Source organism: Furipterus horrens, unplaced genomic scaffold (assembly GCF_987537825.1).
Source record: "Furipterus horrens unplaced genomic scaffold, mFurHor1.1.pri manual_scaffold_2, whole genome shotgun sequence".
Lineage (NCBI taxonomy): Eukaryota > Metazoa > Chordata > Mammalia > Chiroptera > Furipteridae > Furipterus > Furipterus horrens.
The window spans coordinates 109,857,913-109,884,071 of NW_028327172.1; the positions used below are offsets into that span (position 1 = coordinate 109,857,913).

General features: G+C 33.1%; 1 protein-coding gene across 2 annotated transcripts in view; it reads left to right on the top strand.

The window, feature by feature from the left end:
* Positions 1-25,761, top strand: part of LOC150019281 (glutamate receptor ionotropic, delta-2-like) — a 344,641-nt gene extending 318,880 nt beyond the window's left edge. Inside the window, exon 3 of one of the 2 annotated variants that reach the window (XM_090267949.1) lies at positions 25,614-25,761. In XM_090267949.1, the coding sequence (XP_090124075.1) occupies positions 25,614-25,627 (14 nt within the window). In that variant the 3' untranslated portion in view covers positions 25,628-25,761. Of the gene's footprint in view, positions 1-17,319; positions 17,363-25,613 lie in introns of those variants that run through there. The other variant, XM_090267950.1, reaches the window with a different exon arrangement.
* The last annotated feature ends 398 nt before the right edge of the window (positions 25,762-26,159 follow it).

Consider the following 26,159-nt stretch of genomic DNA (forward strand, 5'->3'; position numbering starts at 1 on the left):
ATCTCATGGAGTAGTAGAAAAATTCTAATCTGGTTGATCAATACAATTTGCATTGTATAAATCACTCTCATTCTTTCATCTTTGGTTTTTCTCATACATAAATAAGAAATGAGAACATAAATTATGTATTTTAAGGTCAACTTTATTTCTATGGAAGAGATGTGTCACAAGTCTTTAGAACGCATTTCCAGATTTATAACTTTACACAATTATAGAAATGATCACCATATAAGTTTTTCTTTAGAGGACTCACATTGCTGCAATTGCCTCTTAGGTTTTTTTTTTTTTTTTGTATGTGCATGTGACTTCAAAATAAATTAAAAGTATTTATAGTACCTGTCGTTGGCTTTGCTACCTCATTCAACTATTCACTTCCACCCCCCCCCCACACACAAAACAAGACAAGAAAAACAAACAAACAAAAACAACAACACTGTATTGCTAGTACCATAATCCAGGAAGGGCCTTTTGCTAGTTCCATTGACCTGGACCAAAGCAGATTTTACTGAATTTCTCTCCTTATTCTTCTCTTGTGATATCTAGGTACTGGGTATTAATAGATGTACAAATATCTAGTGTGAGAGAGATTGCTTCCTCTACCGAAAACAATAATAATTGTATATATTGTTAGCTCTTAGCTGAGAGTAACAGCACTATGGGCCATGAAAGGTGGGAGTTTATGAGAAAAAATGTAAGGTCTGGTAAGGGGACGGGTAGTGCAGAAATAGAAACCCATGTGTAATTGTTGCATGCATCCAATGTTTCAGGAAGGATATAAAACACCTTACGTTGCTATTGAATAGGAAGATTCACTTACAACAATTTGAAGTATTTGCTGTTATTAGAAAACAACTAAAAATGAAATACATAGCGAGAAGAGTATAAGGACAAATTGTTTTGTAGAATCACAAATAATTGGAAGAAATGGGAGTAACTATCACAGTTGTTATTCTTTCTGTTGTATAACAAACTATTATAAACAATATAGTTACAAAAAACTGTTTCAAAAATAAAAAGCAGTATGGTTAAGACTGCTCATTTTCAAGTTTCATCCTGTCCCATCTTCAGCTTATTCCTTTGCATACCACAACATGAATATTGATGGGTCCCCAAAAGTTTGTAAAAAAATATACACCTCACTTTTAACATGGTGGCACTCTCAGTTGGATTTGCCTATTATATCTTCCAAAATAAAATTACTTTTAAGTGTGAAACAATGAGACTGTCTTCTTTTATGATTTATTATATCAATCTCATTTCTTCAGTTATATATAAAAGACACAAATATCCATGTCATGTGTGTAAAAGGGATAACAGGAGAGTAGTATAACCAAAAAGATTATAAGGAAGTCTAGGAAAAACACTTCTCCAAACACACCACCATTCATCGTGAATCTGTCCAGTGCCATTGGCTGAGCCTGAGTAGCCTGGTTCAAAGAGGATGTAAGTGTAAAGGAATGATTTATGTGGTCACACTCTTTGAGGCTTTATTCCAGAGCTTAGTCTCATAATTTATATTACCTTCTGCTTTAATAAGACATTTTTACTATGATAAAAAAATCTGCTTATTCCAAAATGCTTAGACTGGCTTCTGCAACCTTCCTAGCGTAGGACTTCAGTGTGTATGACACAGTGGCCTGTTTTCCTGGACCAATACTGGTAGCTCCAATTCCAGTCTATTTTCTGAATTATTTGCTGAACTTGACGGTTGGTGGCTCTGGGAGCCAATGAATAAACTTGAATATCATGTAGGTATAATTCTGCTCATTCATCCAGTTTTTCATTTAATTATTTTTCATTTCTCCTTCCCTTCTTACATCAAGGTTAGTGTAATGCTATGGATTCCAGTCTTGAGTCACAATGCTATGTGTAACTCATCCCAAATTGTGTGTGAGAAGGGGTGGAAGGAATGACTGAGAGAACTCACCAGCATCTCCAAACTCACACATCAGGAGGGATACTGGATGTTCATTCAGTGGCTGTCTGGACCATTTTCTTTCCTCCAGGAGTTGGGATATTCAGCTTGGTCAATTCCCCAGCAATCGTCTGCCAAGTCCTAGATTACTTTTTCTTTCTCCCTACCTGCTACATTCTAAGGATGGGCCAATAAGGTCTGGTATCAGAATCTGTCTATTGTGTGATAATAAAATTCATCATCTACGTAATATTAAAGTATGAAGAATTCTGTATCTATTAGGGACAACAATGGCACACATTCTTTTAAATATCTTACATACCTCTTTCCATTGAAGAATTATTCATCAAGAAGAATTAAAGTAGGATGTATTTGGAATCAAATTTTGGGAGTACTCGGTCAAATCAATCTATCCAAATACTTATAAATGCCTAGCAACATTGGGCCAACTACAATAGGAGATAACAAAAGAAATATAGGTGGGATCTGACTGCAGGAGCTTAAAAGTGTATTAGATGAGGCTGAGAAGTTTAAAAATGTGAAAAGACATGCTGTTGCCTTCTACCTATAACTTGGGGTTTTAATTGTGTTAGTAATAAAAAGGAAGAAGATATGACTTTTAAAACTATTTTCATAAGAGAAGGCATCTATTAAAATATATTATTACCTAAGTGCCCATCTGTAGATGAGTGGATCAAAAAACTGTGGTACATTTACACAATGGAGTACTATGTAGCAGAAAGAAAGAAGGAACTCCTGCCATTTGCAACAACATGGATGGAACTAGAGGGAATTATGCTTAGTGAAATAAGCCAGGCAAAGAAAGAAAAATACCATATAATATCATCTAATACAGGAAACTAAAGAACAACACAAACAAAAGAACTAAATAGAACAAAGAGAAGAATAGCAGTCAATAGGGGGGAGGGGGGAGGGAGAGAAGGGGGATCAGTAAGGGAAGGGTTTAGTCAAAGAACGTGTATAAATGACTCATGGACATGGACAACGGGGAGGGATATGACTGTGGGAGAGGGGGTGGGCTGGATGGGGGAGAGAAATGGGGGAAAAATGGAACAACTGTAATTGAAAAACCAAAAATAAAATAAAATATATTATTTTTTAATGTATTAATGAAAATTCAAATTACATAGCTTATTTTTTTCCTGTGATTTGTTATAACCTGGACTGGTAAGCCTTTTCCTTATCTCATTCAACACCACACTGTTAAAGTAGCAGGTCTCTAATACGATGACTACACTGAAATTCAGATATTTATAGACCTCTACATCATAATATTATATATTTTCTTTTTTGAGGTCTTTTACCTCACTATTTGTGCTTGCGCACTCCTGTGTAAATTATCCCATAAAATATATGTATACTTTAACAATATGTGCTGCTCTATGTTTTATTTAGAAGAATCCTCAGCAGCTTTCCATAAAGCTGTGTTTATTGGAAGTGAAGATTTATTTTTCTGTTGTTGTTGTCTCCTTTATTTCTACCAAGTATTTTTCTTACAATAAGAGGAAACCACTTATATTCTCTTTCTACCTTTATAGATACAGTGCATCACTGTAGCAGCATAACTGAGTTTTTAATTGGCCTTTTGTGATATTGACTTGGTAAAAGAATCACTTCTATGTCTTAAAGTGACTATGAATATATGGTTTATTATATTAAAAACCACACATGCCTACACTCTGAAGTTTGAGAGTCCATTGTGTAGTTTAAAAAAAATAGTTTAAGTTCATGTTGACAAACCAAAGATGACTTTACTATATTCAGAAATATTTTTAACTATTATCAATATAATTGATTTCCAAATTTCAAATGATCCAGTCTACTTGCTTAATTTGAAAATCAAAAATAGTCTGACTTTTGATTTTAACATTATTTTTTTGCATGTCCTAGACAAATGCTGTTAGGCTTGTGGGAATTACACTATGGGTAGCCTTTTAGAACTTACACATTTTATATTATCATGTAATTTTCAAAAGAATTATTACTGACACTATCAAAAGGGCCAGACACAAAACCAGTGTGCAATAGGAAATTTCATATTCTGAGAAAAAGGGGAATTAATCAGAAGGTACTTTTTGGGTGCATGCAAGCGCAGTTAACCTTGAGCTACTCTGCACAGTTCTCTGCTGTCCATTGTCTGCCCTGTAGTTGGACCTGGTTCTGTGGGTTAGGTCCTGACCTTTATGTGCTCTTCTTCCTCTTGTCCTCCCATTAGAGTGCTCTTTTTAAACTCCACACTCATCCCCTGTGTAATCATTGATTCTCCATATTGTGTTGTGTACACTCAGGATGTCTTATTTGGTTCAGTATGTCTTAACTGGTATACTTTTTATCCTGCTTAGAAAAAAAACATCGAAATTAAATACATGGGCCATGAAATTAGATGTATCTGCCTTTTATATGAGGTCTAATCTATCTCATTATCTGTAGAACCTTGAATATACCTGTCACTAAGCCTTAGTTTCTTCATTTATGAAATGGGATTAAATACATACTGCATAGGATTGTGATGAATATGTGATTATAGAATGATGATTAATTAAATGGGATTGTAATTGTGGCTTGTGGATTTCTCTACTAAATACATCTTAATCATACTGGGGAACATGATGATTTAGCATTATTGCATGTGTCCATTGTAAATTTCTACCCTTATCTGTTCTTACCTTCCTGAACATTCTCTACCACGTCTTGGTAGTTCCCGTGGATCACACTGGTAATGCTAAGTTTATTATTTGCCTAGTCAGTGTCATTTTATTGCCCAACTGAACCTTTCTTTGTCAAGCTCCTGAATGCTAGGGCTGTAAAAATAATACAATAAAAATGAAATGCTTCTCTTTTGTTTTTTTCTCTCTTTTCCTGGGCTAGTTCTGCTAGTCAGCACAGGATGACGAGCATCATATTTGTAGTGTAATTTATTTGGCAAATAGGAGTGATGTTGCAACATGTGTTCTTAGGTTTGGAAGGGTTTAAAATACCTTGTTACCATTTCTGGGAAGTAGAGTAGGCCTGTGGAGATCAAATTAAAGCTTTCTGATGACTTGTGTAGGCTTAATACAATCAGTGAAGTAAATAAGGCACTGAGTCATAACTAAATGGAATTCAGTTGTAGAGAGGCATAATGTTGCAGAATAGGGATATATGCGAAGGTCAAATGCGTAAATGAATTCACGAAAAGCTTTATGCTTTGACAAATGCATCATCTCTGGTTTATTTCTGACATGATTGTTTAAAAGTTTATCTTTCTATGTTCTGCACATTTTTATTCAACTATAAGTAATCAAATACTAGCTCTAAAAGCCTGAACATTGGTCTTTGAATTTCCAGTACTACTTTTCTTTAATAACACATGCTATCATGTTATTTTCTAAGGAATCATGCCTCATTTTAAGACATATTTGCATTTTATTCTTTTATCAACTAATGATATTAAGATTGACTAAGCTCATTCCTTTATGTTGTATTTTCAAATTAGAAAAGACTTCACAAAAATCCCCAGTGCCTATTATATATGAGAAATATATTCAGAATGAAAAATAAATGTTTTCTCACAATGAAAATTTTGGGGAGAAAACTGTTATACAAATCGAAGTCGGAAACAGTCCTAGTATAGAGAATATTCCTAACTAGAATGACTGAATATTCAATAATATTTTTGTACTTTACTTTTGAATTTACACTTATATGAAGTCAAACAATACTTTTGTACTTATTCATATAATTAAAACTAATCAAGATGTGGATGACTCTGGTGATAGAAAGCAACTAGGGTATTAAAAAAATAAAGGCGTATTCTTATCGGTCAAAGAACAGGAAACAGATACATCAGCCAAATTCTGCCTGCTCTCAAATCCTGATTTTAGTCTTACATTTATTTGTCAAAATCTTTATTGTTTGGAATTAATGAGTTCCTTTTTTTATTCTGATTAATTTCCTATGTGTTTTGTCCAATTTAAAGAAGTTTTATCTGTATATTAACGCATTATATTTATATGCATTTATATATCCCACACACATGCATGTATGTGTATGTTGAACTACCAGTATATCTATAAATTGTCAGTCATGTATATATGCCATGTACATACACATATGATATATGTGTGTATATGTACATCACTGTTTCGCAGGATTTTTAAAAATATTATATTTAATTATTTATCGTGGATTTTTTGCTATATCGCAGGATTTTGCGGTACTTTATAGGTATGTTGTTAAAGTTACTAGGTTTAAGAGTGTAGAATAAATATAAGGTTCCTACTTCTCGGGGGGGTCTATGTATATGCACACATATACTGTATAAATAAGTTTACCAGTTCAGCAAGCACTACTCTCGTTTGGTCTCTCTTTTGATTATCCTTCCAATGTTAATTTGTGCTTTTCAATGGACAGTTTTATTTTAATTTTTTAAAATATGTATGTATGTTTAAAGAGAGGGGAAAGGAGGGAGAAAAAGAGGGAGATAAACATCAACATGTGGCAGCCTCTCACACGCCCCCAACTGGGGACCTTGCTTGCAACCCAGGCATGTGCTCTGACTGGGAATCTAACTTGCAGCCCTTTGGTTCACAGGCCAGCACTCAATCCACTGAGCCACACCAGCCAGGGATCAAGGGACAATTTAAAACCCCCATTTACTGTATCCATTAAAGTAAAATAAGGAAGATTTGTTGTCAAACCACCATCACTCACCGTCTAAAATTTTTGCCTGGTCTCCATGAGGGTACAGAATGGAAGTTCATAGTCCTTTCCTTGGAAAGTGCTTCAAATTTAAATATGAAAAGGATAGAACAACTGACAGAAAACTATGAAGTACCAAAAACAATTAATTTTTATTTCAGAAATCAAAATTACAATTGTTCACTCAATTGTAATATTATTTTAACTCACCAACTAGAAACTGTATAAGGAGTTTATACAGATGAATGAGACAAATTTAACAGAAGTACCCCAAAACTTTATAATCTAGTACAGCAAATTTCAACATATGTGCAGCAAGCATTTTTAAAACATGTAATACCTGACTATTTAGTCATGATACTGACCTATTTCCCCTTAGATTGTCAAACTAAAAATTGACAATAGCCAATACAACAATAGCCATCCAGTGTGAATAAATCAAAATTATAGCTATGTTTTTGTCAGAGGCAAAAATTTCTTTTTTGTGCCACAGAATTTTAGTAATTAGTTCATGTATGCCATGAGTTGAAAAAGATTGAAAATTGATCTAGTAGAATTAAAAGAGCTAAACAATCAATAATTGTTTCTTATTGGAGAAGAGTGTTATAAAGGAAAGTAAATGAAACTATGATAGAAAATAATAGGTGGTGTGTGTGGGTATGCTTTAAAACAAGATGCTTATTTTTGATAGGGTAATTATAGAAGATATAAGAAAATAACATGTAAGCCAAGATTTGAGATTGCAAAGTTGCCAGCCATGCAATGATAGGAAGAAATAGCACTCCAGGCTATCGCATGTGGAAAAACCATATGGAAGAAAGGATTTGCTGTGTTTGATGGATTAAATTATTTTTTTGAATACTCAAATTTTTATTCTTTTACTTTATATGGACTTATTCCCATCATCAAAATCATTACTTGCTGGGTAACAATATTACTGCTGTGTTTGTTACCCAAATATGCTTCAGTTTTTCCCCCCACTTTGGTGATGGACTCTATTCCAAAGGAAGTCCAGTGGTTTGGCAGGTCTCACTCACCACTGGGGCATAGGGATTCCATTCATGGATCCTTTCAGATTTGAAATTCATCTCTCTGTAACTCTGATTTTGAATATAGTTCACAAATCTTTTTTACTTTTCATTTAAGTGTTCTTGTTCCCAGGCAAAATAAATGAAATGAAACAAATCCAAGAAAGAATTTTACTCAATTTTCGTGCTCTTTTAATAGAGTACTGCATGGTGGTATATGAATATCTAAAACTAGGAAAGAAACATCAGTTTGTGGCTATTATGTTTGCTCTAGATTCTGAGAAAAGAGCCTCATTTGTAAAACCCAGTGATGAGAAGTAACATTTATTTATAATTTACTCTGTCATATGAATTGTTTTTCACCTGATCTTTATAGTGCCTTATAAGCTATTAAGGTAGTTACTATTCTTATTAGCATTTCACAGATGAGGAAACCGAGGTATAGCTAGGTTAGGTAACTCATCTTCCCTATAACCTCAATAGTGCCTAGAACACTGATTGCTGTTTGTCCGCTAATTGAGAGTACCAGGAATATATGTCCCTGGGAAGGAGGAGAATGAGTATCAGGTGTTGATTTTCTGTCTCCTGTGTGGCGTCACCTTGGGCTGAGTGTGAACCTCCAAAAAAATATCATGGTTTTCTAAAGGCAGCCTGCTCTGTCTCACTTTCTCCTTCAGGATGCCACTATTTCCTCTCTTATCTATTCTATGGTCTATGACTGATTACCACCTCACTGTTGCCAGTCCTGGATTTTTGTATTTGCCTTTGTTTTTCTGCTGTACCCCAACCATACATGTGTAATTCACGCCTTTGAAAAAGAAACCGTTCTCAAATTATCCTATTTTGAGTGTGTCATTGTTTCCTATTGGGGTTTTAACTAATATCATTATTAACTACTACACTCTACTGCCTATGTGGAAAAACCTCATTTTAGTTAATTCTGAGTGATATGATGACTTGTCCAATCTAATCAGGAGATGTCTATTGGAATGTATTATGCAGTCTTAATGTGTGCATCATATTATAAAACTGAGAAAGAACACCTCACACCAACCTTTAAATTCTGTCATTTACAAGCTGAAATCTTCATGCCCATAAGTATTTTAACAGTCCATCAAAGGCTAACTCGACATTAGAGATATTGAGTGGCAGCAACACTTCAGAAATTCACTAGGTTGACCAGAAATAGGATTAATCACCAAATAACCAAACCATAGCATAGCGGAATGTCTGCTTTTTAAGGAAACATGATTATTTTTGTCAAAGTGAAATGACAAATGGAATAAACTTTATGAAAACTAATATTTCGGTTATGTATTTAAGTGTCTTTTATTAAAAATCTTCTACTTTAAGGCAGTTAATGAATCATTTGTTCACAAACTCTTGAGTATCTTATTCCATTTCTATGGGGAAATTTTTTTTCCTATAAATTTCTTCTATACAATTTATTATATGAATGGTGTACTGTGATATTAGACTCCTCTTTAAGGGGCTAGGTAGAAAAAAAACACATTTTATTGTACAGATTACATGACTAATATTTTTGTTATCTAGAAACTTATGAGGAATAATAAGGATAAATTGACAAGTTATAAGAAGAATTGTTTTGCATTTTATCTCTTTTTATTTTTAAGACCCATGCTTTAATAGATACTCATGAACAGCAAATTGTCAAACAGCAGGCAGCAGAGCAGGAGAGAATGCAGGAAAGGACCCTAAAAGAAAGGTCAGCATTATAAGTTCCTTGATTTCTTCATTCATTCAATATTATCCAGCATTCCAAGACAAGGCAGTGAAGTAGAATTAGTGAAGAATATAGTGGTAACTAGAGTGCTCTGCATCTTCAAGGAGCTTTAAATGTGTGTATATGGATAATGTGATTACTAGGTGATAGTTCCATGAATGCATTATTTTAAAATATTAGCTAAAATTTTATGCCATAAACATGAAGATTATAATTTTTTCCAATCATACCAAAATAAGCCATGTAAAAGGATAAGGGAGAAGAAATGTTAGGTCAGAGTTGTATAACCTAATGTTCGCACATATTTTGATTCTCATTTTTATTATCTTTTATTGGCTTAGACCTAAAGCCTCCACAAAATTGCTCTATATATGGGATTTACCATCATATTTTAAAAATAGAGCCATATGATATTGGTTAAATTTGTGGCTAACATTTTAAAAACAAGTTGTTTTTGAGCTATACGTATCTATAACAAAGTCCCATATTTAATACATGTAATCAATATTAATCTTATGGCTCATGCAAAATTTCTCAGATTCTACTAAGAACCCAGGCTCAGCTCCAATTCTCAAGACTTGTTTGGTAACAGTGAAATCAAATCCTAGTTAAGTCGCATTCATCAGGGTAGCCCCAAGCCTGTAGATGCTAATTCTCTGTATAAACCTCAGTTTCCTTGTCTGTAAAATAAATACAGCAGTAATATGTGTGGCCATTTAAAATTTAGTTTTTAAGAGTAAGTTTTTTAAATAAAAATTAGAAAAGAAATCATGAAAGCAAATGACACATAAAAGATACTCAGTAACCAGTAGCTGTGAAAGATCATCATCCATCATTATATTTCTAACTTGAACTATTGTAAGCAAATGAACCAATATGTAAATAAACGTAAAACAATAATAGATTTTTTTATATTTAACAAATGTTTCAGAGCTTTAAAGCTTTTAAGAGAGGCTTACTATTTATAGAGAAATGAATTAGTATTCACCCAAGTATATGAGCTTTTTCAGGATATTTTTGAAACCTAGATTGCTTTCAAATTGACTTTCATGTCTGGAGATTGAGTCAGTTTGCAATCTCTTCTGTCAGCACTCGCATACACACATAATGCATATCTAGTAAAGCTACTTAGTAATTTTACTATGTGAAGCATCATTGATTGTGGTATTCTGAACTTCAGAATATACTGCAGTACATTTTTCTACCTAAAATTCAACATCAGCAAATAGCAGAATCATCATAACAACTAACATTAAATAAATAAAGGCTTATTATGCACCATTTCTTGTTAACATTCTTCATACATATTACGTCTTTAATCTTGACAGTCCTATGAAGTAGTAGTATAATTATTCAAATTCAGCACAGAAAACTATGGCACACAAAGATGAAGTGGAAAAATTCTTATGTTAAATATAATACATGATTTGAATTCAGGAAGTCTGGTTTGAGAGCCTTAGTAATAATAACTTTCTATGTAGGACCTTCCATAGCTTAATTTATAGCATTAACTATAAATCCATGTTGTTTTGGTCAAACAAATGAGTAGTATAATATTCTGTCATAAACACTGGCTGTGAATGATTGTGGTTAGCATATTGTTTCTTTGGACTGGAAAATATGGCAACCATGTAGTTCTTGATGAAAAGCTCATGTTGAATTTCCCTCCCAAATATTTCTAAGATTTTATTTGTGAGTTCTAGATAAGATACCAGAAAATCGTGTAAAATGACATTTCATTTAGACTTCTCTATCAGTTTCTCTTAGTAAATTTAAGTGTTTTGATAGAACACCTTCATGACTCATTTCTGTAACTTCAATGTAAGGAAAGAAAAAAGTGAAAATATTTCCAAACTCAAGAGAATGAAAAGGCAAACCACAGACTGGGAGAAAATATTTGCAAGAGTCACATCTGATAAACGACTGTTATCTAAACGAACAAAGAACTCTTAAAACTCAACAATAAGAAAACAACCTGATTTAAAAAAAAATTAGACTTAACTAAAGACCTTAACTGATATCCCACTAAAGAAGATATGCATATGGAAAATAAGCATATGAAAGCATGCCCCACGTGTATTATGCCATTAGGGATATGCAAGTTAAAACAACATAGGGGCACCACTATATACCTGTGAGAATTTCCAAAACCTATAACACTGATAAAACCAAATGCTGGAGAGGATGTGGAACAGTAAGAATGCTCATTCATTGCTAGTGGAAGTGAAAAATGATGTAACTACTTTGGAAGTCAGTTTGGCAGTTTTTATTTCTTTTTTTTTTTTTTTTTTTACAAAATTAAATATATTCTTACTATAGGATTCAAAAATCATGTATCTTGTTATTTATACAAAGGAGTTGAAAGCTTTTATTTTTCCTAGTAAAATTCAATTCAGTAATTAATTTCTAATTTTATGATTCCTTAGAAATATTTTTCTAATGGAATTGTGCTGTCAAACATTAATTATCCTGTTTAAATCACTAATTTTGCACTTGAGGAAAATAAAACGTAGAAGAATGTGTCATGTAAGATGAGGTAGGTAAATAGAGTCATAACCAAGGACTAGAATGGGAAACCTTCTGATTATTGCCTCTAAATGGAAAGTTGTTTACATTGGAACCAAGGAAAAAACGTTTCAGTATTCACTGAGAGATAAGAATACACAGTAATTAAGGTATAGACTTTATGGGAACAATGGTTGTGTTAACAATCCCAGCTCCATCATTTGCTGACTTTATGAACTTGACAATATTTTTTAATTCCTGAATTTCTTGTCTGTGACATGGAAATACTGTAGTAATATTCGGACCTCAGAGTTCTGATGAGGATTACGTGGAGTAGTAAACGTAAAGCATTTACAATAACGCCTGGTACAAAGTGGTTTCCTTTTCCAATGTAATTTATATTTATTGGAATAAAATGAACCATTGATAATACTAATACCTGAAAGTATATATAAACTATATATGTATATGAATATTTTTTCATTTTAATATTTTATTGTTAACATGTCATTTTTCATTTATGTTTTAAAAATCTATATTGCACAATTTTTATTTGAAATCTGATTTATGGCAACCGAAAAATCTAGATATCTTAAATTACATTTGCTAAAAATGACCTAAAATACTGCATAAAATGTAAAAATAAAACAAACCAAAACACGGCATTTTTTAAATGAATATTTGTGCTCATAAGAATGTAAGGAATTTAGTTAAGGGACTTAGCCATGTGACGAATGAAGACAGTTCATTAGAGCTGAAGATGTCACTTTGCCTGGAAGCATCTCCAGTCAGATCCTGACTGGCCTAGAAATTTGCTGTTGATAATCCTTGGCATGCCTGTGACAAGGTTTGGGCTGATGCAGAGTTAGTCTGTTCTCAGGATGCATAAGCACGAATGCACAAAGGACTGTAATCAAGAATACATTAAAAGACAAAAACTAGTCTAAAGAGCAATAAAAATGAAAGAAAGATGAAATCGATCTCAGCCATGATGAAGTGAACGGGAGGACAAAAATCTCTTTCGAGAATCCATGGTTATGAGAGGACTCTGATGTGGAAGTGGGGCCTCAATTCATGCTGTTTGCATATTGCAGAGGAAAATAATTCAAGAATAAACTTAAAGTGAATTCAGGGTCAGCAGTGTTTCCAAGTATTTCACACACACAAAAAAAATGCAAATTATTTTTGGAATATTTTAATCTCAGGCATTTAATGACCCCTTCAGGGAAGGCACCAAACAACATAAACACAATTATAAAATACATAAGGAGATAATAGATAAAAAATTATGCAGTAGAATACTACTCAGCCATCAAAAGGATGACATATTGACATATTGCAGAATGGATGGATTTGAGAGTAGTTGTGCTAAGTGAAATAAGTCAGATGTAAAAGGACCAGAACTGAACCATATTATTTCACTCATATGTGGAATATAAAACAGAAAACAACAAACAAAAAAACAAAAATAAAACCTCATAGACACAGACAACAGTATGGTGGTTACCAGAGGAGAAAGGTGCGTGGGGGAAAGATGAAGAGGGTAAAAGGGGTCAAATATATGGTGAGAAAAGGAGAGCCTGGGTAGTGGTCACACAATACAATATACAGGTAATTTACTATTGAATTGTAACGCTGAAACTTACATAATTATCAACCAATGTCACCTCAATAAATTTAATTTAAAAATTACAAAGCAATTTATAAAATCAGCATAGTAATATATTTAAATAAATTAGAAAGTCAAAATTATTAGTAAAAGCATAATATCCTGAAAAATGACCGTGCAAAATTAAGAAGATAGAAAACAAAACAGAGTAAAAAACAAGGAAAACTTTTGGAAATAAATATAATAATTGAGATCAAAACTAATTGTAAACTTAAACACAGTTGAAAAAAACTTAGTGACTGGAATACTGATCTGCTGGAACTGTAGAATCATTCATAGCAAGTCAAACATACTTTAAAAATTAGATAGAATTCAAGAGACATGATGCATTATTAAGGATACCAAAAGATATGCACAGAATTTTCCAATTAGTATTTTAAGAGTTGGTGGATGTTGGCATCTGGTAATAGGGTAAATAAAAGAAGCTGAGGGTCCAACTTAGTCATAGGCTTTAGCTTACAGTCTTCTCTTTTTAACTTAAATCCCTGTTTTCAGTCATTTGTTCCTGGTGTCCAGTGATGTGCTGATAAATGTTTAAAAATTGTTTCTCTAAAAAAGCAAAAATGAAAATGTATGTATGTATATGCTTAATATATATGTTTTACTAATATCAATGTGTATGGCACAGAATTTATAAATAATAAAATATTTATTCATTTATGCATATTTCATGCAGCCAATTGATTCTCCCAGAATGTTCGCATTTTACCAAACTCTTGTATTCATAACCAACCCATGGTTACACTTTAACCATGATTTGGCAAGTGGTGTTACATCTCAAACCACCACTCTTCATACAATTAAATTATTGTAATTTTTTTGATGTGATCAGTTTTTCAAGTATTTCTCACTCTGGTAAAATTTATATTAATCTAACTGAAACATCTTTCCAGACACGGTAGTAGATTAAGTTTAATGTGCATTTACATTTTCTTCATTGCATTCATAAACCTAGACAACTAAAAAGTAAAACTCTGATTTATAATGTTTGCTGATTTCCCTCAATGTCAATGTCCCCATCATAGCCAGTTTCAAATGATCAATGCAATGTCACTTAACTCAGAGTTAGGAAAAAAATGTGTAGAAGTAGCACACCATTATGTAATATTTATATAGTAATATAGACAGCATTTCTACCATATAGAGACAAAATAACATCAAGAATATAGCTAATAGTAAAATAATTGGGAACCTGAGAGTTTTGAATTCATTATCTTCACTTTTATTTTATTTAAATGAGAGTTTATATAATATAATTTTTAAAATGGCTGTTTAACAGCCACTTACCAAATTCCTGAACATATAACCATCTCTCTCCCCCTGCAGTAGGAGCAGAGTGCCGGCTCCTGCTAGTGTCCACGATTACCTGGCAGCTTCCTCTCGCCTTCTCCAGGCAGAGTTCTAGGAACTCTGCTAAGACAGTTGCTACCTCTCTAGCTTTTCCAAGTTATCAATACTCGATATGCTGTATCCTATTTTAACTCATTTTTTTACTCTTTTCTGTTATAACTTTCTTTATTCTTATGCCATTACTTGTGAGGCACAAGATATAAATACAATAAATTCATGTTAGTACTTCCATATTGAGTCAGAAATGTCAATTGAGATTTCTTAAAAGTTCACGTAATTCTAGGGCTCATCAAATAGAATTAGAACTGAGAAAATATAGAATATGGAATAACACAGATTTCACAGTGCCTTTATGTATGTTGATATGTATGTAAATAAATAATACAAAAATATTTGTTATTTTTAACACCTACTTTATCAATCCATTGATTCTTTTTCTGCCCAATATACTAAGAAAAAGTTCTGTGTTCTCAGATGCTCATGATTGATAAGCATTAGACTTTATCAGTGATAAAGTTTAATCCCCAGGGATGCTAATAAATATTACTGTGGTGTCAGGTGCTGCATCTTAGTATGTACATCACATAAGATCATTTCAAACTTTCTCAGTACATCTGTTATCTTGTGTGTTGATGTAAATCATTCCCACTCAACTACTTCAAAATGTTTTACATGTAACACCTCTAGGTATTCAATTAGGCACTGGGATTTGCAGAAAGATTTCAAAAAGTGAAGGGAAAAGAGGTGGAAAATGAAATTGGATATAATATGCCTCTTGCTGTCAGGCACAATTTCTTCTCCTCAAACAACCAGAAAGCCTGTTACAGGTTTATAACAATATATAAAGATGATGTTGAATATAAAAGAACATAAGCCTAATAGCTTGTACTTGGGAAAATGTGTTCTAGATGAATAAAAATTATTTTTTAATTTAATAACTGAGTACTGGTACTAAAATGAAGGACATATTTTTTTTAAAGCATTTCTTATTTTTTTCTTATTCATTTGGAAGACCGTTAAAGGTAAATGAGTGTACGGGTTTGTTCACAACAACCCAGTAAATATCATCCTTCACTTTAGTACTTTCTAAATTTAAGTGTAATGCTTATAGGAATGCAGGTGGATGTTAGTATTCGAATTATTCTTAAATTTGGCGGATTAAAACACTGATAAACATTCTTTCATCGGTGTTATAAAACATTTCAAAACTTGTAGTATTGTTTAAGTTCACAATTTGAAATCTTGAGTCATTTTCTACTATTTTGCTTTTATGTATTTAGGGTGAATGGAAATATTTAAAAATGGCTTCTCATGTTTGTATAGCACATCTTTCCATTCTTGCGAATCACCCATCTGAATGTATTCTGTTGTACATATCGTCAATTAGAGGTCCTAGATTATTCTGCACCTCAATGGTTTTTTTGCTTGTTTTTGTTTTTTACTTGCAAGGGAACTTCTTGTTCTCTCTGCAAGAACAATTTTCCCTCTTTTCTGTACCATTAAAACTGTTTTAATAACTACCTGAGTGCTATTTTCTATAGGTGACCTTTCCTACGTACCCTGCTTTCCTGGTGTGTTTTTCTATGGATTCCTCTTTGGTTCTTGACAGCATCCTGGCTTAATGTTAAATTTATTGCCCTGTATTATTAGTTCTTGTCTTAGTTCTAAACCACTAAACCTTTTAGAACATAGATTGTATCTTATCTTTATCCTTAACAAAAAGTAGGTATTTGTTCCTATTAATAGTTTCCTCTACTGAGATATTTTATTCTGACGAATTTAGGGATTGCTGAAAGAGTAAGATGGGAAGAAAACACTTATAGAGGCTTGAAAATTTAGCGAGTTATACTAAGTTAACTAAATTAGGTTGTTCTAATTATAATCCATTTGGAGTATTACTAAGTTTACTAAATTAGGCTGTTCTAATTATAATCCATTTGGAGGTAACATCCATGTGGGAAATAAAGTTACTCAGTACATTGTGATTGTGATCTGTAGTAAGAAGCAAAGGTCCTGCCTGAAGGGGATACAGTATTCCAGGAAATAAATATTTTTATCCTTTATATAATGAATAATAAAGGGATAAAGCAAGAAGACATCTTTTTCTCTCCTCTTTTACTCTTTTCCTATTTCTTGTTCTGTCTTTCTGAAGTAGTGAATTCTGTAATGTTCCCTAAAGTCCCCAATATTGAAAGTATCTAGATAAAGGCTCTAGAAATTGATGTTATGAGATCATGGTTTAGATTCTATCTGTGGAAATCAGAACATGGTCAATGCATTGCCAGAGGGAAGAGTAGAAAGTTGACATGATCATGGGTGAAACCTTAATTCAGAATGTTGTATAAAGCAAAGGCCCAGGATTTGGTGTTCATTTACTGATGTCTATAATTATTCTGTCATATGTCAGCAATTGGATGAAGCACTCTATTGGACTCATTTCATCTAAAAAGGTGAGAGCTTTAATTATTTTGTATTAATTTTCTGTTTAGAAATTTTGTGCTTGCAAAGTAGAATTATTATTTGAACTTAAATGTTTTAATTTTTTGTTCTGAGTAGCGTTTTATTTAATATAAGCTGTGGCTGAAAAAAGTTAACATTAAATAACTTTACTTTGATGTCTGTACCTTATATTCATCTCTGTGTGGTAAGATAAATAGACTTTGTAAATATTGTCAAATCTGATTTCAAATTCAAAACTCTGTTGCCTAAATTGGTACATGTGGATTTCATTTAGCTGCAAGAGAGAATGTAAAAAAAAAAAAAAAAAAAAAAGATAAGTAAAAAAAGCTCACTTTCCTAAATGAGTGTTTGGTAGCTTTTCAAGCACATTAGATATGCTTGATTTTGTGCTTATTTATTTTCTGCCCAAGAAAACACTCTTTGTTGCTCTGATCATCCACAAATAATATGTTTTGACATTTAAAAGACTGAAGAGTAACCAGATTTTAATAATCATTAGAAATAATGAATGCCTTGTTCTATCTATATTTACTTCCTTGGTGATCAGAATTTCAGATACTTTCTATTTGGAAAGGTCATTCAAGTTTGAAGAGCTTTTACTTTAAAATCTAAACATGGTCTTAAATGTTTTATCTTTTAACATATGTGCTAGTGCAATGAGTTGTTATCAAATTTGATTATTACCATAATGAACTAGAAAGTATTTGCCTCAATAATTCTTAACAAAAAAAATGTTAATTGTAAAATAAGGACCAGTTTGCTTATTCATTTTTCCATTGAACCAGTTCCTAATTTTGTATTTTGGCTCTTTCCTTAACATTTTTTTTTACTACAGCTTATACATTGAAAATAATAGTCACACTACTAGGTAGAGTGGATTAACTAACAGCTTTTACAATGTTTCTGACATGGCAAAATGATTTTGTAGTTCAATTTATTTCATCTTATAGCATCTACATCAAAGTAAGATTGTGTACTGTCAAGATAACATAGGAAGCATAAACAATAACTGAGGACACCTGAAGTGATGAGAGGGATAAAGCACTAAACCTCCTATATAAGTGACACCACATCATACTTTGCCTTTTAATAGTTTTATGAAACACAAATTTGGAAAATTGAACTACCTCTAACATGGCAAGTAGCACATGTTAGGACTCCTGGAAGAAATAACAAAAAGAACAAATGAAAATGTAGAGGGAGGAGGCAATTTTTGATTTAAAAAAAAATTAGGTTTCAGCAAATTTTATGTTAAACTACATGTTGACTTCCTAAATTCTAACTTTCTGTTTTATTTCTTGTACCTTCTGTGTCTCCTCTGTTTTCTGCTATTCTTGGGCTAACCAATATTTGTGATATGATATGAATAAAATAATAGAGATTAAGTTTTATTATCCAGAAAAATCATTCACTTATCAGTGGAAAAGTCTATATTATTTGCAAATTTGATATTTTGAGGATAGCAAATAATGCTTTTTTGATGTAGCATATGTTTCATATATTTACATTTTCTTGTTTTCTTTACCCTTCCTTAGGAAAACTGATTTTTTTGAATTTAATCTTTATTGCCTTTTTTCCGCTACCATCCAGTTCCCTTATCCCCCTCCCCCAGCAATCCCCCACTGTTGTCCACGTCCGTGAGGCCTTTTTCCTTTTAGTTCAAACCCTCGACCCCCTGGCCTGCTCCCCCGCAGCTGTCAGCCTGCTCTTCATCTATGAGTTTGTTCCAATTTTCCTTGTTAGCTCAGTTTGTTCATTAGATTCCTCATATGCGTGAAATCATATATCAGAATCTCCACAGATTAAATTTTAGATCATGATTAACTATATTTATTAAAAGACAAAACAAACAAAGAAACAAAAATACCCGCACTACCAGATATCCTTACCTTGCTAAGGTACTCTGAATAACACAGAGATTATATAAATATTTTGCCAAGTCAACTACATTCTCCTAATTTCTTTTTCTGATGTTGGGAATATTGGCATTATCATTGTCATTATGTGATTTCAACATAAAGATGATCACTTTCACAAAACATGGAATTTCGTGAACTGAACCACATCAGCATGAGTTTACGTCTCATCTCTCTGCTTTTACCAACATGTACAGTATTATAAAAGGACAAAATAGTCTTATGTTTTATTCATTCACTATAAATTTTTTAATTTGCATTTTTTAATGTTTTCCAAAGTGAGGGATAACAGAAGTGTTGCAGAACTGAACATTATAACTTTATTATTCCCAGGGCACTCTTAAAACTCCTAAAGACATATTTGTGACAAAGTACTACATTTGCTTAACATTCCAGGTAATTAACACACATGCGCTTTCCCAGTTAAAAATCTACGTGGTTTTTTTTAAGTATAACCAATATGTCTCCTTATGATTCTACAAAGGTAAAAATGTAGGGGTAGAAACACACTCTTCAGGAAGAAATAGGCAGATTACTAATACTGATAAACATTTTAAATAATTTCTTTGGTAAAAATCAGTTTGTGGAAACATGGACACAGACCATGAAGATCGTCTAAGCAGTGTTTGGGGCACATATATTCATGTATTTTAAAAAGATGGAAAAATCTATGTGGCAGTGAAATATCTCAGAGTAAAGTTAAAACAAAAAACAAAAAATGTACTAACCATAACATGCCTTGTTATTTAACACTTTACAGACTGTCTTGCAACATCATCACTGATCTTGTATTTCCATATCAACATCAGTACCTAAAACTCATGTGCATTTCTTATGGAGGGGGAGAGATAGGGAGGGAGAGAGAGAGAGAGAGAGAGAGAGAGAGAGGGTTCGAGAGATTGAAGTTGCTTCAGTGGGTCGGAGTGTTGGCAGCTGCAGTGAGAAGCCTCCACCACGCTGCCTTGCCAGAGCTTCTCAGTTCTGACCCACAGTCACAGTGCCAATAGCTGCTGGGAATGCCAAGTGTGTGCTGACTTTGTGATGTAGCAAAATAGGGTTCTGGATGAGAATACTGAATTGTTGGAACTACTATGTTTGGTTGGAATCTAAGCCAATGTCTCCAGACATGAAAAGGAACAGTGGTAAAAATCCTCAGGCACAAACATACTTTGCATTTTTTTTGTCAGAAAGCAGGATATTTAAGTAAGCAGCACTTAGACTTGACTTTGGCCTTTGTTTTCTAATTATGGTGGCTGAAGGAAGGTAGCAATATTTGTTTTTGTGTACCCCTAAAACTATTATATGTTTTGTGGTGCCCTTAGACACTGGATGTTTGCAAGTTGGGTTTACTTGTTACATCTTCACCACTGAAATTTTATTTCTTTATTATTTCTCCATCAAACTTAAGTTTAAAATCATGTTGCTTATTATTTCCCATGAGCTTCTTAGAGAGGATTTTCGGTGTTCTTTAGAAAAGCTCTTTTGTGCTTAAGGACACGGGGTCTGTGAATTTATTTTGTTTTGTCTTTATTTTAATTGTGTTAGAAGACATGGTTAGACATTTTTAAAAATTCTTACACAAGTTTACTACATACCTTTAGGAAAGAAAATACCTTGAAACATCTCAAAGTAATCCTACTTGTAAAAATCGTTCAAAATATACAGTTTTTTTTGTTACCAATTTTTCACTATAGAACATCGTAAAACCTTCAACACAACAAACATTTTTGAAGTACATTTTCTATCATTAAAAATGATATTCATATCTCAGCTATTTCAAGTCTGTTATGTTGCCACCAATTAATTTATAGAACATAATTTTCTTTAGTAAACAGCAGTTTTAATAAATTGCATCTGGCTCTTTCATGTGAATATAATTTACAAAAGTTATATTCTCATAAAAACTTTATATATACATCAGATTAGAGAAGTTGATGAGCACTTACTGTTTTCTGGAAAAACTGGACTGGTAAAAATGAATTAATGATTGGAAAATGATGTTGAAAATTGCTGTCTGTATAATCGTGAATTGGACAAACTCTCTTGCACAGTTCTTCTGTGATATAAAATATAACTAACTGATTGTGGAGACATTGCATAATTTAGGAAGTATTTAAGAGTAGTTTGTACCAGTTTTACTTTTAGAACCACAGAGATTCTGAGGCTGCTTAATCCTGCTTGAATTACTATTTCATTGAAGATTATTAATCACCAGCTGCCATCACACAGTGGCAGGGGTCCAGAGCAGCACTCTGAGGGCTCTTCTGTTCATCCCTCCGTCCCAGGGTGACATCGTGTAGAAGCCTTTTTGGCTTATTTGCAAAATAACATAAGTGCCTCTAAAATGTGTATGTATCACTAAGTTTAAAGTCAGAGGACATTAAGGGGGGAAATTTACAGCTATTTTTTTCAGAACAACAAAGTTGTTACTCATGATGCTATTTGTTAAGAGTTACATGGATCCAGGGGAAAAGCTCAGGTTCTTTGCACTGCAGATTCTTTTATTCACCCTCTACTCGTCCATCATTCAGTGGTATATTTCACAGGGTCACTTGGTGGCAGGGGATAGTGTGGGAAGAAAAACAGTTGGATTTCTGAATCTTGTAAATTATTCAGTTGTGCATTCTAATGGTTTACATGTCATTGGGCTTCAGCAAACAATGAAATGGTGACAAGTCAAAGGTTGTATTATTGGGCAATAATATTTCTCTGTAAAGTGTGTAAGCTCAGCTTCCAGTGCCCCTGGCCACCACTGATAGATCCCAGGACAGGTGCAGATTTGACTTCATACATCACAGTTGAACAACCTGAGTCTGAATTGTACCTGGCTGTGCTTAACTTTTCACATCTTTTGCTATCTGCTTTCTTACCACTTCTTGGGATTTTTTGTTTGCTTGTTTTATTTTATTTTTTTTAGAGTAGAAGAAATTTGGAATAGATTATAAACTCAAGTTCCAAAATTTTTCATAATGTCTCAACCATCAGACATATGTTCTGAAAAATATTCTCATCATAATAACCAACCTATTATTTTCAGTTCTCATGAAAATTAAATCACAATTAATTGAATTTCAGGTATATTTACACTTAGAAATAATATTTTCAAATTCATATTACATAAATAGAAAACTATCACCTTTAGTTTTTTTTTAATATCATGTAATATTTTAAAATAACTGGCCTTCAAAATGTTTGACTTCTCTAGCAGAGAATAGATAAATATATAAAATGAAAGCTTCAGGGAGAGCTAGTCTTCATTTTATAATCTGTTATCCTAATAGCCTTTAAAATTTCAGTTTTAATCCTAGAATCCTGATATAACTGTGTAACAGTTTCAATCAGATAAACAAAAGGTGTAATTGGAAGAAGTTAAAGCAGTATACAAAATAAGTTATGTAAAGATATGACTTATTAGCTCAAAACAGAAGAAAAGTCTTATTTTCAGTTTTAAGAAATAATTCTTTCTATTTCACTCAATATTTTTCATTAAATTGTTGTGTTGTGAATATACTACATGATTAAGGGAACACATTAATTGTAATTGAATTTTGTGTGGAGATATGAGTTTAAGAGAATGTGAATTTCTATTATAAGGGGATATATTTAGTTGGATTTCTTTAATCTGTTGATTAGTGTATTTCAACCATGTCTGGAAATTGCTTCATATCTTGCCTGTGCCCCATTCTTGCTCTTTCCTACATCTAGAACTTGGATTAGATATATGATTTTTACTTACTCATGTGATCATATATATTTCTAAACTCTTTTTTACATTTTCCATCTCTTTGTCTTATACTGTCTCACAGAACAGATTCCCTAGTTATGTATAATCTGCTCTTTAACCCACCCATCGAGTTTTTTTGTAATTTCAGATACTATACTTTTTATTTGGAGCAGCTCTATTAGATTCTTATTTATATCTGTGTGCCTCAATTACATTATCAAACCTTTTTTTTCTTAAAATATACATGTTTTTGATTCCAGTTCTTATAATGTTAATTTATGTATGTTTACATCATTACTCTTGTTTTTTGTTTCAGCTGGCTTTCTCTCATGGTGCCTTATTTCCATATGTGTTTCAAGATTTTTTAAAAAGTTAGCTGCTCATTTTTTTTGAAATCTTACCTATAAAAATTCCTTGATAGTTGAGAGATCAAGAAAAACATTGCTTTGCTTTTGTCAGGGATCTGGAATCTCCCATGAAAACTGACTGCTTTAATTAAATTGTTATCTTGAGATTTTTTTCTGGAACCCAAAGAATAGAGAACTTAGACTCTTCTATACCCATGTGAGTTTTGGCTTGTGATTTTGAATTCTCAGAGAGGATTTTTGTCATGAGCATCTGTTCCTGATATAGTCTTTCCTATAAGTCAGCTGGGTAGCTACTTGGCCAGCTACCTGCTGAGCAACCTGGCACCAAGGAATAGACAAGAGTCACACACAGTAACTATGGTATTTACTCAGTTTTTATTGAATGCAGGTTCACTCAAAGTAGAACATCAACATGCATTAATATCCTACTTACACTTTAACAGTTTAAGAGAAATGTAACATACACACACACACACAGAGAGAGAGAGAGAGAGAGAGAGAGAGAGAGAGAGAGAGAGAGAGAGAGAGAGATCAATGGGGGAATAACAAACCCAAGTCCCAGAGTCTCAGTCTGCAGGTCTGGGAGACAGCACCTTGGGAAGAGCAGTTGTCAGTGTCTTGCAAAGAAGGATCTCTGGAGCCAGGTGGGCAGCATGGCAGGTGATGTCCCCAGTCCAGCAGGGTAGAGCCTCTGGCAGCCGATGCCAAGGGAGATGAACGTGGCATGGAGCAGCACTCTGGTGTGTGAAGCTCAGGTGTCTCAGAAGGGGTCTGGAGCCTGCCTCAGTGATACCTGAAAAGTGGTGTATTCTGCCCTTCCAGGTTCTTTTGATAAATGTCTTGGCATCCCTGATGCTAAGTTTGGAATTTGTCCAAGCACCTATGGGTGTACAAGGCTGTTTTGCTTGACACACCTGCTAACAAGAGTGGAATTTCCCCAGGAGCCTGCCTATGGGTGGTCTCTCTCTGCAGACACGGCCATTCTGATCACATGAGCAGACATCTCAGCTGTGTCTCCTTGCCAGATGTGTCTGCTCTGACCACATGGATAGATACTCTAACTGTGTTCCCTTGCCCGATGTGTCTCTTAGAGCGACGTTAGCAGTTTTCCTCTTAAACCAAAGTGTCATGGCTTACTGAAAACCATTTTAGTTGACATAAGTGACTTCGCTTTGTTTTATAAACTTTATGCTATCTTGATCAGACCAATGTCATTTTATTGGTCCTGCTTGCTACAATATTTCTTTTCCTCTGCTTTGGGTGGTTTTAGATAAGGAATGGTAGTAAATACATTTTTAGTTCACCTGTACATTGAGAATGCAACCTTTTGGTGTCTCAGAATTAAGGGTTCATAAGAACCAATACTTAACATTGATTAGCTTGGCAAATATCTGCAAGGTAAAAGTTAACTTCATGGTTTCATATAACTCTCTGACCTTCACCTTCAGTCCCTAGTCTTGCCAACTCCTGTATGTACCCATCATGATTTTTAAAAAGTAGATGTCTTATTCTGTTTTTAATATGTATTTGAGTACGACAATCAGACTGAGCATTTAATCTGCCACATTGCACTATATGAAAATCTGAGTGGATTACTTTAGTGCCTAAGGAATAATGAAGTAGAAAGGTCAAGGACATTGAGTTCCCATAGACCTTTATAACCCTGATTGCTAACTTAGTTGCTGCTTCTTTGGAAGGAAATCACCCCTGACAGTGAATCTCCAGCTGAGACACCAGCTTTTATTCTAACATTATTATTAGAAGGAGTAGTGCGATGATGCTAGTTTAGATTATTTTCCTCCCTGGTATGTGTTTCAGTTGTTGCCAAGTTTATAAGACTCCATGTTTTTTAAAAGAGAATGATATCTGGCAATATGATCATACTAATTGAAGCTAAAGTGATGTGGGAAATAGACGTTGTTAGAAACATGTGAATGCAAATTAGCAATTTACACAATAAACATTCCTGCTCTCTGTCTGAAGATGAATTTCAGAGTTCTTAAATCAAAATTTTCATGTTTTATTTTTTATTGAGATCTCTTGACATGGATAGCTCACAGAATATTTTATTAAAATGCCTAGTATTATGTTGATTTTATATTTATTGCAACTTGACTGATTTTATATTTACTTTCAGTTTGTTGAAAGTTTATGAAATAGATGGATGATTATTTTAAAATAAACTTTTAGAATGTAAATCATGGGACACTTACTGTTGTTGTTTGTATTTTAGCATTTACCATGTGACTCAATGTAGAAGCATCAGAGAAACTTCGGGAACCAAGAGACCTGGATTTGATTACTCTTTTTACTATATACTTGCCATGTGACTTTGAACTTCTGTACCATCAGCACCTGAATTGCTTTATTTGTAAAATGAGGCCCATTCTAGTACTTGTAAGAAATAAAATAATATATGTAAAATACTTAACAATAGTTAAATATCAGCTCCTCTTCCAATATCTTTGATGTTTTTAGTGACTTCTCAATGAATAGCAAGAATTTTATAAGTGTTAACTGAATTGAAGAGCATTAAACAAAATAATTGCACAATGATCATAAATAGGAATATAAGAGTGCAAGAATAAAAATTGCTTGAGATATACAGTGCAATGATAAACACATAGGGCTCCTATGAAATGAATGAAGAGATACAAAATATAATGAAATTTAGCATATGTCTGAAAAGGATATTTGTTATTCTTAAAACATCTTTTGGTCTCAGAGAAGCTTAATATTAGCATTTGAAATATCCACTATCCTTAATAAATAGCAAATT